The sequence below is a fragment of the Mastacembelus armatus genome, chromosome 3, assembly GCF_900324485.2.
Source record: "Mastacembelus armatus chromosome 3, fMasArm1.2, whole genome shotgun sequence".
NCBI classification, from domain to species: Eukaryota; Metazoa; Chordata; class Actinopteri; order Synbranchiformes; family Mastacembelidae; genus Mastacembelus; species Mastacembelus armatus.
Window position 1 is genome coordinate 4,453,580 of NC_046635.1, and position 15,191 is coordinate 4,468,770.

At 38.9% G+C, this 15,191-nt stretch overlaps 1 protein-coding gene across 2 annotated transcripts; it reads right to left on the minus strand.

Moving 5' to 3' along the window:
• Positions 1 to 7: 7 nt before the first annotated feature.
• Positions 8 to 13,224, minus strand: LOC113138233 (monoacylglycerol lipase ABHD2). Of its 2 annotated transcripts, none has more exons than XM_026320525.1 (12): positions 13,027 to 13,224; positions 11,630 to 11,691; positions 11,108 to 11,149; positions 10,738 to 10,953; positions 7,839 to 8,014; positions 6,801 to 6,968; positions 6,088 to 6,271; positions 4,335 to 4,427; positions 3,746 to 3,847; positions 3,505 to 3,574; positions 3,323 to 3,407; positions 8 to 1,512 (listed from the first exon to the last, which is right to left on the minus strand). In XM_026320525.1, the coding sequence occupies exons 4-12, from the start codon at positions 10,944 to 10,946 to the stop codon at positions 1,304 to 1,306; spliced, it is 1,296 nt and encodes a 431-aa protein (XP_026176310.1). In that variant the 5' UTR covers positions 10,947 to 10,953; positions 11,108 to 11,149; positions 11,630 to 11,691; positions 13,027 to 13,224; the 3' UTR covers positions 8 to 1,303. The 2 variants fall into 2 exon arrangements, with proteins under 2 accessions (XP_026176310.1, XP_026176311.1); XM_026320526.1 differs by having other exon boundaries at positions 13,157 to 13,222.
• Between the last annotated feature and the right edge of the window lie 1,967 nt (positions 13,225 to 15,191).

The following is a 15,191-nucleotide window of genomic DNA, read 5'->3' on the forward strand; positions in this document are numbered from 1 at the left end:
CCCCCCCCCCCCCATCACACCTCACAGCTCAGATAAGAAAAAAGCTCTTTGACATCACTGAGGTTTCTCTTTAACAGTAACTAATCTAGACTGCATTTTCAAAAATTCAAGACCACAGGATCAAAAACTGCACTGACACTTCTGTACAAAAATGGGGTGTTTACAGGGGTCAGTGTTATTAAGCCTGTGTCTGTGCAGTAAGACAAGAATAGCAAAGTCTTTGCTGGACCTGCAGCTGATCAAAGGCAGATTTAGGAGTAAGAGAGCTCAAAGACACCAAGAGCAGACACCACAGGGAACATCTGAATCATTTAACATTTTGTTATCATTCTCACTCCCTCTAGTTCCTCTCCTCTCGGTCAGAAGGGGAGCTAAACCATCAATAATCTACATACCGGTACTTTAATTAATGAGGGAAAAATTGATTGTGGCATACAGGGTTTAAAGTGCTCTGAATCAAAGTGACAGAACGCAACCAAGGGAATGTGTTAGTATCCCATCTGGTGATGATCCTTTGTCAAGTCTAGTAAGCACTGAACACTTTTCACTTCAAGTGTCAAACGTAAGTGCCAGGATGATGTAATAAGCTGGAAATAATGCCTAATATCCCATAATACTCAGATTTTCTAAACATTTCACTGTACAGCCCAAACAACAGGCATTACAGCCAAGAGACCAGGAACACAGGCTCTATCACTCCATCACAAGTCTTTAACTCTCAGCCTACACAGGCACGCACAGACATCCACACTAAATCTAAGAGTCACGTACACACACACACACACACATACATACATACAGCAGACTAGACTATACAGCCTCAACAGTGATAAGCAGTGAGCTTCTTACAGGTGTGGCAAAATAGGCAGACTGTAGCAAAGTCCTTGTTTATTGTAATAGGAGGCTTTTGTGTGCTTGTTTTTCATGGGACTACTCGAAAGTAGTGCTAGCGCTTTCGTTTTGATGCTAGCTAAACCTCATCACTTGACACCTCCATTAAACAAGGATTGTTGTTGTGTACGTGTATTTAAAAAAAAAAAAAAAGATGTTCCTGCTCTAAAAGTCTTTGCAATGGAAAAAGAGCACAAAGGCAGTTAGTTGTTTCTCACATACTGGAAGGTGATGGCAATTACAAAGGTGGAACTGTAGTGAAAGCAGGGTGATGTGTGACCGTGACGTGTGGGTCAGTAGCTGTGAGTAGCACCCGAGGAGAAGGCAGAGAAGACAGAAGTTTAAGGTTTAGTTCAGGTGCCTTGGACAGAGGTGAGAAAGAGAGAGTGAGAGAGACACAGAAGGCAAAGGTTTAAGCTTTTTCCTCTGTGCAGGAGCTCTCACTCATGTGGCCACTTTGGCATGGTGGTTTCTGTTTCTCCCACTGGCAAATAGTATTGGCATAACCCACAATCACTTTGTCCATCCAGGTCAGGGGTTGGGGGAAGAGCACCGCACCCTCGAAGAAGCCCAGATGGCCTCCGTGTAGAGTCAGGGCAAAGATCACATTCGGCTTCTTTGCTAAAGGATGACACAACACAAAGTGATTAGCCTCCTGTACTTTGGTGTATTATCAGTGTCTGAAAACCAAGGCCGGACACATGAGCTTACCAGGAATTATTTTATGTTTGTTACTGATAGTGAAGCTGCATTTGTGTGGTCAACCAGATAAGAGTATGACTCAACTCCTGGTAGGTAGGTGGCAACTATCAGAATTAGAAATTGGAGCCAATCAATAATTTGCTAAAGGTGCAGTCTCTCCAGCAGCCACCAGAAAAAACAGTGCCAAGGAACAATACTTCAATCTTAAATTCTAAAGCACCACATGCTTTCCAATAGCACAGCAGGCTTTAATACTCTCCTCATAGGTGATGAAGAGAGAGGTAGTGAATCTATTAATAGGGTTTTTATTTCATTCACAAAAAAAAACCTGTACGTCATCACCACACTGCAGATACTGCAGTATGAAAGTATGAACCTACGCACAGCACTGCAGCTGTGGACGATCAGGTAGAGTGGTCTCCTGACAAGGATTAGCCGAGAACTTTCTATTCTCATGCTCTTGGTCAGTGGAGGAGCCTGATACGGGTGAGCAGAGATTAAGGTCCCAGAGAGCTTTCACCACTGTGCACGATCACTGACTGATGCTGAGCTGCCCGGGGACAAGTAAGGGAGTGTTATTCACCATCTCATCATGTGTGGAGTGACCGGTGGGAACAGAACATTCTGAAAAGCAGCTCGAACTTTAAAAAAGACACTATGAAGACGAACACTCAGGAATTTTACTTACTTTCTGACTAAAAATACTTTCAACTTTCACTGTATAAAACTTGTTCATCTTTTCCTGGTGCAGGGATCATATTTAAACTTGAATGTATCAAACATTGTACCACAGCAGCATTCAGTACAAGAATAGAGCCACTCAACCTATTAATCAGTGAACACTCTGTCACCAAATGTTACATCCACATAACTGACTTAATAGTAAGTTGTAAACTCTTCTTATAAAACATTTTAATCTAAGCTATTTACAGCACAGACAGTACATTTCTCTTGTGTCCCTGTTTGGTAGTCGGGTGTGAGTCACAGTCATATTTTTAGAGCATTTAGAGCTGATCCTCTTTCGTTAAGTGACGCTCTTTAGGGGCACAAGTCCAGTAAGGATTCAACCCACCACCCACACACACTGTTACAAGAGGATTTTCCCTTTCCAAAATGTGGTCAGTAGTTTAAACATGACACAGGCTGTGCACACATCAAGGCACACTTGATGCAAAGTACAGGCAGTCAGAGTAAATTGCCTGTCCATGCAAACAAGGTTTAATCTTCCTGCACAGTCTATTCCATGATAATATATTTGAGGTTGTGTAGGACTCACTTTAAACAGACAGAGGGGCTCAAACACAAAAGACATTACTCAGACTTTCGCTCTCTGCCACACCCGATCTGGGTTAATGGTGTGAAGCACCCGCATCAAAAGGCCTTTTCAGGCTGCAGACATGCTTTCTGAGAACCAAATTTTGGGTGTTACCTGCAGGTGTCCGACAGACAGGACAAGCCTGTTGCATTAAAAAATGGTTACTCAACAGAGAATCAGCTGCTACTTAAAGACACAGCTGTGTTCATTTTGATTTAGGTTTTCCAGACATCTGTGAAATGTTTGTCAGTGTTCAATATTCTGCATAACTAAGTAATATTAGTTTTTCATGTCAGAAGTGTACATTCGGTGTGTTTTGTGGTTGCTAAGGTGAACATTGTTAAAATAGCCTGTAAGAGTTTTTTTAAACACCAAGTTACTGCTGCTGTTGTCACGGCCCATAGAGTTAATTACCTGCTAATGTGCGAGGGATGGTGAGCAGTGAGTCATGAACCAGAGGATCATCTGCAGCATTCACTAGCAGCAGTGGCACATGTACCTGGAAAATACAGAAACAACATCTATACAGTACATCAAACCAAACAAAAAGAGAAGCACAATAAGAGATGTGAGGCACAGAGTAAAGAAGCTCTTACGTTGTGAATAAAATGAACACAACTCTCCTTCTCATAATACTCTTTGAGAGAGCTGTGACCGTGGAATTTTCTGTTGAACACAAAGAAAGAGATGGATCAGAAGAATTTGCTTATCGATGGAAACCTGTGTGAGAAGAACATCTCATATATTTGATCCTGGATGAGCACAAATGTAAGTAACAAAGTATACTCAGAGCTATGACTTTCACAAGCGACAGTTTCAGATTGGTCCTCCACATACCTCATGATGTTGTCATCAATCTGCATGAGGGATGTTGCTGTGTACAGTCGACTAAGATCTGTATCTATCATTTTAACCGAGTTTCCCCCAAACAGACTGTGCCTGTAACATGCAAATAATACATTGGAACATTAATATACAAACAGCTATAACACACTGAAATCAATAGGCTTGTTTAAGGCAGGTCTGTGCAGAAACATTGGTGTCTGTGCTAATGTACTTCCTGTACAGACTGAAGGCTAGTGGAAAGGTACTAAACTGTCTGCCTCAACTGCAGTTTTTTTCTGTCATTGCTTCCTGCAATGACTGCTCTGTGTGCAGTATATTACTCTAGGGAGGCAGTAAAGGACTATCAGTGCTACGAATCGTATGTTAAACACATGCTTAAACCACACAGATGTGCCTGTGTAGTTTAACGCAACCTAGAATGATCACGATGCACTAAAATCCTCTTTTCTGTAAAACTGACAAACCATGTGCGTTATACTAATGTTACAGAACTGACTTTGGCACACATAAGAAAACAGGCATGTACAAATAAACATGTGGATAGAGCTTTATAGTAATAAACTGTAACCAACAGTTATACCTGTGTGACAGGATGATTTTCTTCATGTTGTCAGCCATGAGAAAGTTGTAGAAGCGTCTGAACTGATCCCACTGCAGGAATGTTTCCTGGGCCCTACGACAAAAAACACAGGGAGTTAGGTTTGTGCAGTCTGTCTGCATTTAAAACAGCACACTGAATGCACTGTGTAATCCACAGGAAAAAGAGTCAGCTTGGTGGAGAGCTCCTGCATTAACTTGCAGCTCACTGACAGACACAGGCTGAAGTTCCACAACAGCTAATAATTCAACAACTGACCATTTAAATATTTATCAATAGTATAATTTATTATTCATGTCACAAGCCGCTGACTAAAAGGACAGCTCAGGTCTGGATACTGATTTGAAAGTCCCAACAAGACACCCTACACCCACAGCTCACGTCCAAACTTCAACAGATCCAGTCCATCATGTCTGCCAACTTAAATCCATTGAAAAGAAGAAAACCAATAATAAGTTTTGTTTAAGCTGATTTAGCTTATTTGTCTGTGCCACAGGGCTCTCTTTTTATCCAAAAATTGATTCAAAGCATATCAGCCTCACTTCTGGGAAGAGACCACTTCTTCAAAGACTCTAGAAGAAGTTTATAGATTAACTAAAGTTGCCTTACGTTTGCGATGAAGAAACCTGTCAATCAGTGTAATGCTAACACTAACATGTTCTTTAACAATACCGTCATTGGGATGGTATTGACCAGGTCAGTCTCCGTAAAACGTGACTATGTTCAAAAAGTGTTTACACTGGATTTGGTGCTGTCTTATAGACAGTAAGAAAAACACAGAAAATCACCTGATGTATCCTTTAAATCACAGAAGGTGCAGTTCAGTCCAGTGTTAATTTTGACAGCAGATTTTAATTTAGTTTTAGTCATATTTTAATAATCTGCTTTGTTTTAGTTGACCAAAATATATTGGGTTTAATTTAAGTGTAATTTAGTTAAACTATTGTAATATACAAAATATTCAAAATTAAAATTAAATGAAAAACAAGTTTCATTAAATATATATGGAATATGGCCTTTCCATAAAAGACCAAAAATTAGACATGCGTTGTTTATAACTTGCATATGGCATTCTTCATTCTTTAAAGCAAAAGAGCAACTCCAAAATATTTAAAAGAAAAACTGTATTTAGCAGTAATGCCATTGCATCAAAGATGAAACTGACCCATATGTCTTCTCTTTGTTTTCTCCAGCTGTTTCCATTTCATTATAGTTTAAGTCGGACACAAACCCAGTGTAGGCTATGATGATGTCGTGTACTCGCGCATCCCGCATCACTAGGTGGATCAGTTACTTTTCAAATGTGCGTCTAAGAAGATTGATTCTGATTGGATCTTTTCTAAAAACGTCCCTCACTCACATTTTCGTCTCGTTTTTATTAGTCAACGAAAATGTCAATATATTTTTATTTAGTTTTCGTCGTCATCACTTAATTTCTATTTAGTTAACATCTCGATTTCGTCAGTGAAAACTTCAGTCAAACAAAACAAAGTGTACAGATTCACAGTGTACCAGAGTCCACTGCTAGTGGTTTTAAAACAAACATTACAACACATTTATCAAATTAACATCTGAAAAGAGATGCTATGTGAACTCATGACTATATACATGATTATATTATACAAGCACTAATCATTTTATTATTTTTAGAAGTTGGTGAACATCAAGTGCCACAGTTATAAAGGGGTTTAACAACAATGTATTTCAATTAAGAGATAGGCAGACAACAACCCACCTGAGAGCGCTGTACCCCTGACAAACGCTGACACAACACAGCACACGTTCCTGGTTTGTCCTGTTCTCACCCAGGAACTTGCACACAATGTTCCCACCCAGACTGAAGCCAACCACAATCAGCTGGGTCTGAGGATATGTACGCTTGATGTAGCCAACCATGGCTGCAAATTCCCATGTGCACCCTGTAAGAGAAACAGTAGAGCCACCAATCAATACGTGAAGTAATACTGCTGAAGAACAGAACATTTTTTCCTCTGCTCAGCAGGTCAAGCTGAAGGTAGCTTCACCTTGGGGTATTAAATGTGTGTCAGAGTCAAATAAGCTCAGACTGGAAATCATAAGCTCCTATAGTCTTTTAGCTTTCACCTTGCAATAATGTTGCACTGAGATTTGTCTAAATGAAGACAGATTATAATATTAACATACATGAAACCACATTACATAAGTGTCACCAAAGAATACAATTTTTAAACTAATATTCAAGCTGCACTCACTGCTATGATAATGATGTTAGAGTTTATTAAGTGTCAGGAAACTGTTAGCAGCAGACAGAGATAAAAAACGATGAAGCAACACTACCAACTTATACTTTTTGAACACTGGATTATAAATACTCCTAAATACTACTATTACAAAGAATTGACTCTGAGGTGAAATACAGCCCTTTTTTTCCTCAGGAAACTAGAAGTGAAATCTGCTTCTTGATCTCACCATAAGTGAACATCCGCGGAGAGGTAAGCTCGATGTTAGGAAGAGCTCCCAGGTGGTTCAGCACAGCACAGCGGTAACCGTCCTTCTGAGCATAATCCACAAAGGTTCGAATGTATTGCTTCTCACTATGGTTACCAATACCAGGGCATATCACCATGGTGATGTCATCTGATGGAACGGGCAGATGGATCGGAGAAATATTTGCAAGTGAGAAATGTGTAAGCACAGACAAGAAGGAGAGTACTTTTATGTAACTCTCCTGAGCAGCACATCAACACAAAGCACAGCAGCTGATCCAAAATAAAGGATTACACTATTTGTATATACCATAGCTTTAGCAGAACAGAATGGAAATAGAATGGAAGCAAATGCTTTTGAGTCTTAAGCTTTCTGAGAGGACTATCAGATCAATGTCGAGGTGACAGGGTCAGGGTTCAGCTGAGGCATTCAAAGAAAGAAATCCACCTCTAAAACTGGCCTCACACAGCCCCAATACAGATATGTTCACCTTTCTTGAGATAATAAAAAAAAAAAAGACAGTGGTGATATTATCGCTGACCTGGAAGATGTGACAAAAATAAGCAAAGCTGGTCATAATAATATTAGTGAAATTACTTAATTTGATTTTTCAAATGTCTCAAGTCCAGCTTATTTGTAAAGTCCAAACAATCCAAGTTTGTCGCAGAGGGATTTAGAGCTTACAGCACTGTGTATCCCTGACCCCCGAATCGAATGATGAATAAGGAAGAACTCTATCAGGAACAACAAAATAAGAGAAACCTCAAGAAGATCAGCAGAGAAGGGATCCCTCTTCCAGGGTGGATGGACACGCAAAAGGTGTCGCATGAATAGACTAGACAAAAGTAGCAGCAGTAGAATTACAATATAAAGAAGCACAAGCAGAATATGCAACTACAAAACATATGAAATGTATATTTGTGGCAGTACAGAGCCAATTAGCTATCATACAATAAATACTTTCCAACTGGCAGCAACCAACAGTTTAAAAATGTTTGTAATCTTGATCAAACGCATCACCTCCTGTTCGATGGTCCCCCAGTGGCTCAAACAGGTCAAAGGTCGCAGTTGCCCCATCCTGCATAGGTAAGTACTTCCTGATTCCACTGGGGTTAGGAGAACTGACCCGACCAAGTTTACCGTACAGCGCTGTCTGGAGGTGACCGCTTTTACCCCACAGTAAGGGAGGAATGTACCTGGAAAAACACAAAATTGGATTCCTAATAATTAATATTTTGAAATATCGACTTATTCTCCTGGTGCACTTGTTGAGGACACAAGGATAAATCATCAGGGGCACATACATTTGCATTTGTGCTTTTATGACACAACCATTAATGTTCTGAAACAGTTTGCATACAAAGTCACTTTTCGATGGCAGCTTTTGAAAGCTTACTTCACGCTCCCAGCAGACATCAATATTTAACATGTCTGTTAGTGATATCTCTGTAGGGCTTGGTTACGTCTTTGAATTACATAATATTCCTCTGAAATATTCTTTACATTGTGCCCTAACATGAATCACCATATTATTTTCACAGAGACCAAAAACTTGGTCACTTTTAGATGCTGTTCATTGTAATAAAATACTACAACCATGGCCCACAGCGAGCACTACAGAGATAACAGCACAGTAAAGGGGAGATTAACAGTTCATTTCATAGGTTCATGTAAGGACAAAGCAGAATCCATCTGGAAACAAAGGCTTTTAATTGTACAAATTTAATTTGATAGTAATTGAAAATGGCCCATTGATAAACATTTGTGTGTCCCTGTCTCATTTTTTATGTTACATTAATTTCTATCCCTTTTTCCTGTTAGAGTTGGCCGTGTTAGAGGTAATGAGGTAAACAAGATCATCACCTGTAAACACCAGTTGTGTATACAGCACAGAGACCAAACATATAAACAGTAAATAGCTGCAGAGTAAAGGGCTTAATCACATCAACAGTTACACAATCCCCTCAGTCTTGTGTTTCCTCATCTCTTACTGTGGATCTAACAATTACTGCACCTAGAAAGGGCATGCTTATATAAGACAAGTGTCAAAAGCAGACTACTCCCATGTAGAGACAATGTAATCAAATTCAACTGTAAGAGGAGTTGAAGTTTAATCACACTTTTCTAGAAGGTGCTCTGCAGATATAATCTATAAATGAAGGAAGAGGACAGCCTTCTTTTTAGGACAATGTGAGGTTAAATAAGAGGCAACAGACAAAACTCAAATAGCTTTTCTGTTAGTATCTTTCCTCTGATCAATAAAGTTTGAATTAGAGCTAAATTGTATTCCTTCATAGAGCATAAACATTTTGTGTTCAACTGATAAAAACTGAAATTGGATTTTAGACCATTTTATTGCAGATTACTGATGTAAACTAAGTTAAAACTTATGCATTAAAAAAAGTTTCTAATGTTTTGTCTTAGTGTCTATATTTGGATTTCTGTGTGCTGCAGTCCTTTGCTATTAGGGAACAGTAAAACTAGTAAAGGTTCAAAGTAAAAGATGTGTCTTAAAACAAGTTGTAGAAAATGTAACACTAGCCCTAACAATCAACTAAGGGAGATCTTATAGTCATCCTTTATGTCAGAATAAGGAAGTAAATGCAAAAAAGTTCCACCAGAAGAAGGGGGAGAAAAAAAAAAAGAAAAAAAAAAAAATCAGATAACACCAGGATGCACTTCAAGATATTTGTTCTGTATTGTCACCTGTGTTAGCAAAACACCCTGGTGAGCATGTTCCCAAACAAGAAGATTGTTGGTTCTCCACAACACCCCTCCTATGCTTCACACTGTGTAAATGATCCTGTTATGCAACACCGCAGGGTACCATTTTAAGATTCAAACGTGACTTTTTAATAACTCAGATGAGTTCCAGGACTTCAATTACCTCACTTAAATTACAAACTGCCGAACCCATTTCTCTCAGTGAAACAAGGCAGCTTAGGAAAGAATAACAAGTCAGACACAAATGACACATCACCTTATTTTTCAGTGATAATTCAGCTGAAAGACAAAGGGCTCAGTAATGTCAGCTGTATAGCAGCTGGAACAGACACCCCAGATGAAGAGAAGACAGAGTACCCTACTGAGTTTCTCTGAAGTATTTTATAATAATGACACTGTGTATTCAGATAGCTCCATTCAGAAAGTATACGACAAAAAGCTTTACACACAAAACGCAAAAGAAATTAAATGGTCGGTTTATTATATAATGAAAACAGGGTCTTCATCTGCTGACAGAGCACTGACAGTCCACCCTCTGGCACTGTCTCTTAAGCTCATGGATATCCTTATTGAGCTAAAGTGAAAGACACTTTAAATCTGGCTTTTATAAGATTGAAGAAAAGGGTATTTATTACTGCATCAGTATCATCTGGACTAGTTTGAGAGAATGTTAGAAAACACAAAAATATTTTGCAGCTGTTTTAAGTCAGTTTCAGTCAGAACTATTGTGTCAAAAATAACAAGTGAGATTTGAGATATAGGCATCAATCAAGCTGAAGTTGTTAACTCAGAGCTTTGTCGCTAAACTGGTTTAGTCTAAATAGTAACGATTTGCCCTTTTCTAAAAAGACGATCCTTTATTCTAAACTTAGATGGAAAATTCAAATCACAGCTACCCTGTCAGACGAACAAGCATCTTCATAAATGCAAATCCCTTGCCCTGCAGTGAGTTTATTATTGTAAGCAAGCATGATAAACACCCACTCTGCCTCTGGGATAACCCCAAAATAGAGTCTGGTGTTCATATCATGCCCAGACATCTCTGGTGCAGACACCCTGGCACACTCAGGAACACTGATGACAGATGGGACCAACACAACATCAACTGCTGCCTTTATTGCAGTGCCAGACAGTCTAGAGGCAGCATCATGTCCACAGTACCACACTGACACACTGAGCCAAGAACACAACTCACTCTTTGGTCAGCTGAGAACAGGACTTGAGAAGGAAGCGGTTGAGTGCCGTGTCCTGGTAGGTGAGGTCTGGGGGCGCGGTGGGGCTCTTGAGGTTCAAGCAACGGACAATGATGTAGAGCACCGTAGCCACTGCCGCCAGCTTCACGCCGTCGAACATTGCCGGCAGCTCTGGAGAGATGGTGTACGCGTCTGACTTGTGGGCATTCATGATTGTTCTGAAAAACAGGGGACCACACTTTTTCATTGATTTCCCTTATGAAAAACACATTTCGGTAAAATATTTAGATATACACAGACAGTGAATTAAGACCTGCAATAAAAATCTGTACAGAAACAGCAAAGACAAATATTTGAGGATGTCTAACTGACCTAAATATTGCTCTTGGTGCCCAAGGCGCTGTAGCAACAGATCTGTGGGAACAGAGTACAAGAGCAATTCAGTGAGATAAAGCACAGCCAGGTATTTAATGTATTAACCTTAATTACATTATGGTTTACACAGTGCCAACAGGAAGCCTTGCTACATAAGATATAGGTACTGATATATAATTCATTACATTCAACAGACACACTATAATTCCACACTAACTAACATGGCTTCTAATGCACTGCACCAACACAGTTACCTCTTCAAGTATGCAGTTATGTTTTTAACAAAAGAAAAACATGCAAAGTCATCTATGGTCTGTAAATTACAGAACAAAGTGCAAAGAGCACAGTGCCACCTGCTAACACAGAAAAGAGAAGTTGTGGTATAGGATTTCACAAAACAAATGACGGTGTTTAGCAAATAGTCACAGATGACTGCCATAAAAAGAACTTGCAATACAAATGTCTGCTCCTAAAATTTGATATCAAAATGAAAAGCTAACAAAGAACTTTTTTACTTACACTAAATAAGAAGCACAAGTTTGAAAATATGAAGAAGTGAAGTCACAGTGATGTGGTCAAACCTGAGGAGCAGAAAAAGATTTTTAAAAATATATTGATTGCTCTTGATCACAATATTTGAGCAGCATTCTTCCCCAACATTTTCCTTAATTCATGATGGTACTACTACAACAACAACTGCTACTACCATTAAACCATTATTTGTTTTTATTTTTGACGTGAGAAAACTGAAAAATATCTGCTATAAAGTCACACAGCCCAAATTCACATCTTCAGTTTTGACTATCAAAAATACAAAGATACTCATTTTACATCCTGTTAAAAAGAGAAGCATCACATTTAAAAAGCTCTAACCAGCAAATGCATACAGGTGTTTCTTTGCAGGTACATGATGTCTGCCACAAACTAACCCTAGCTTATATCCACACTACGCATGTTACTACCAGGCTTTAATTAGCACTTCATTGATTTTCCAATAAATGGTTCAGTCATCAAATATATCAAAGAACAACATTTGCAACTCATTTGTGAATGGGAAGTTGTATTTTTCTGTTTCATTTTTATATTTTATTATGGTCTGTCTGTCAGATAACAGATGCAAATGATGAATCAAATTCAGTCCAGCTGAATTTGGTGAACCAGTGAACAGGAGCAGGTGTATGTATCTTACTACTCAATAATGCACCGATAGTGAACAAGGCTTTCTCTGAAGGTGTTTAGAGGTTGTCAGCTACATTACACAACAGTCTTTTCTATGAAATGTAACATCTGAACACAGCTCAGCCCAGACAGTTCAGTGGTGTCAGGACTGGCCGCAGCTGCACATGTAGCTTCATTAAATGAGCCTGTGTCCACTCACTAATTAATAATTCATGCTACCTGCTGGATGATAACATTATAGCTAGTTATTATATTATTGTTAGCTTAGTCATTATTATTATTATTATAATAGTCTGCGCTTCCTCCTTGGTCACGACTCAAAACAGCCCAGAGGCGTTTGCGTTGTGCTGTAAGTCCCCGTTAGCCGCCTCACACCACACATTCATGACGAGGGTCAACTTGTAGCTAACGGCTAACGGTCAGTCGTTAACGGTTAACGTTACCAGTTAATGGTCAACGTTAGTTAATGTTTATTCCATCTGTCCAGTCGCACCTTAATTCGCGCTGCTGGCCCATAAAATTAAAACCAAGTCGCCTTTTTGGTGCGTCTTCTGAGCACCCTGAATATTTGACTAAGTAACGGCAGGGGGACGTGAACCATTAGGACAAGAGTCTGTATCGTCCGAGTGTTGTCTTTATTATTTTATTATTGCTTCAGGTTCCTATCTTTAAAGGCCGAGTCCGCACATCTTCGTTATCGATCTAACGAGGCTGTATCATCATGTTAACGTACTTACCTCTTGGGAGAAGACAACGAACAGGCTACTTGCAGCTGGAAACGCCTTAAATTATGATCGTGGCATTATGCATTGTTAGTTTGGTGTTCCTCTAAAGCGTAACTGTCTGGTGTGCACGACGCTGTTTTACCTATAAAGCCGAGGTTAGCCAAACTAGCTGGAGCGGCCACAGGGCTTCTGACACCCCACTTCCTAGAACAATCTGACATTAGCATACCACCGTTCTCATTGGTCAAAATCACAGATGTGACGTTGCATCTCCGGTAAACGTCATCGGTTTCCACGCCCATAAATATAAACAACCATTATCTATTATTTACAGCCTATATTACACAGCAATAGTCAATTTGAGTTGTTGTTGTAAATACATTTTTTCAATAAATAATTTAACAATTAAATAATTAAATAAGTCTTAATAAAAAGAAGTATTTGCAGAACGTTTATCGCACGTACTTTAAAAATGTTACTGCCAAAAACCATCAAGTTAATATGTTCACAGTATTTCATCTCTGGACAGATTATGTGTTGTGACAAAAGCTACCGGGGACGAGATCCTTCTTCCACGTGACAGGAACGTGAGCTGGAGCCGTTACATAACATTTCTGCTACACTGAACTCCACTTTATAGAAGAAGAAGAAGAAGGAGAAGGAGGTGGATGTGGAGGTGGGCTGATCCCCTTTGCTGAATCCAGCTTCCTGCTGGTTCACCTGAATCTTACGATTTTCTTTTTTTTCGAATTCATGGTTTTAGTCTATGTTTGAAAACAAATGTGTTAAATGGTAAAAAAGAACATCAATTGAGCACTGAGGCCCTGGATCAATGTCCACAGACCTGACAAGAAAATGTCACTGCGAGCTAAACGGACTATTATGGTTGAATAAATTATAAACTGCGGCTGTGAAATTGAATCAAGAAAGACAACAGCAGCCCCTTTTGCCAGTTCACCTGACAGTTGCCTATTTCAGTGTTTGAGAGGTCTCAAAAATGGATAAATAGGCAGGTATTTAAAATCATCAGTTGTGCAGCAGCAACATCTGGTGTAACTGCTACATTGGAGATACATGCCAAAAATCAACCCATAGTAAATAAAATGGGAAATTCTGATAGAGTTCAAATGATAAACCCACAGCTTCTGCTCAATGGCCTTAAACATGTCATCAAGGAGACTCAAAGTGTGAGAAGGCAACCATGCTTACACGGATCTGAAGAAGGACTGTGTTTCAGCAAAGAAAATCTTCTTCAGCAGTTTATTTCTGAGCCAATAACCTTCCCCTAAAGTGTTAATCTGTATTGTTGAATTACCATCCAATAATCAGAATAATCTGAAGTTAATGTTACTTCATTTGGTTAAGTGATAAAACTGTAAAAGGTTTATACTGTCAGGATTATCATTATGTTTCATTAAGACACTTGTTAAATACATGTCCACACATAAACTTAGGCAGGAATTAAAATGAGCTCCTTGTGTTTTCTGATTAATAGACAGTCATCTATAAAATTCTATGTAGCTGCTAATTTGCACATATTCTGAACAAACTGCAAACATCACTCAGATTTTGCACCAATCAAAGAAGGAAATGAAATTGATACTCACCAAATAATTAGTCAAGATGGGGATGGATGAAGAAAAGATATCAATAAATATCAATAGTTGATAAGAAAATATGGTTATGGTGAATAAGGAAGTAAAAATAAATAAGGTAAGAAGAAATGATAAATAAATATGTGTGCAAATTATCTGTTCTCTTTTATATTGTTTTGTCCTATACTGAAATAGTCTTTGTTACTGAGTGAATGTTCTCAGTAGCCCCTGTTGCAGTTACAGTATAATGTCCACCTGATGGCGACAGAGCCTATAGACTGTCTATGAGACCGTCTTTATCTATGATGTAGTAAAACAAAATGTTGTTTGTAGGTACCACAAAAAACAAAATGACATTGTATTTCTAAAAGAAATGATTATACTGATAATTTAAGATGGGCTTTTGATGTGCTTTGAATTATTTTTGCATGCATTGTGCAGAATACATATTTGCACCCTTCAATAAAATGTCTGAAATTGCTACATTTTTTGCACAGAGGTGACTCATATCTCTGTAGCTTCATTAGGCCTAAAGTGGAGTCTTATTGCTGGTGGGGCAGTCTTGGTTAAGATTGACAATTA

Coding starts and splice junctions, on each gene's coding strand:
- LOC113138233 (XM_026320525.1), bottom strand. CDS start 10,946: ATGAATGCCCACAAGTCAGACGCGTACACCATCTCTCCAGAGCTGCCG. Junction 8,015..10,737: donor TGTTCTCAGCTGACCAAAGA/GTGAGTTGTGTT, acceptor GTGTTTTTCCAG/GTACATTCCTCCCTTACTGT. Junction 6,969..7,838: donor GGGGGACCATCGAACAGGAG/GTGATGCGTTTG, acceptor CCGTTCCATCAG/ATGACATCACCATGGTGATA.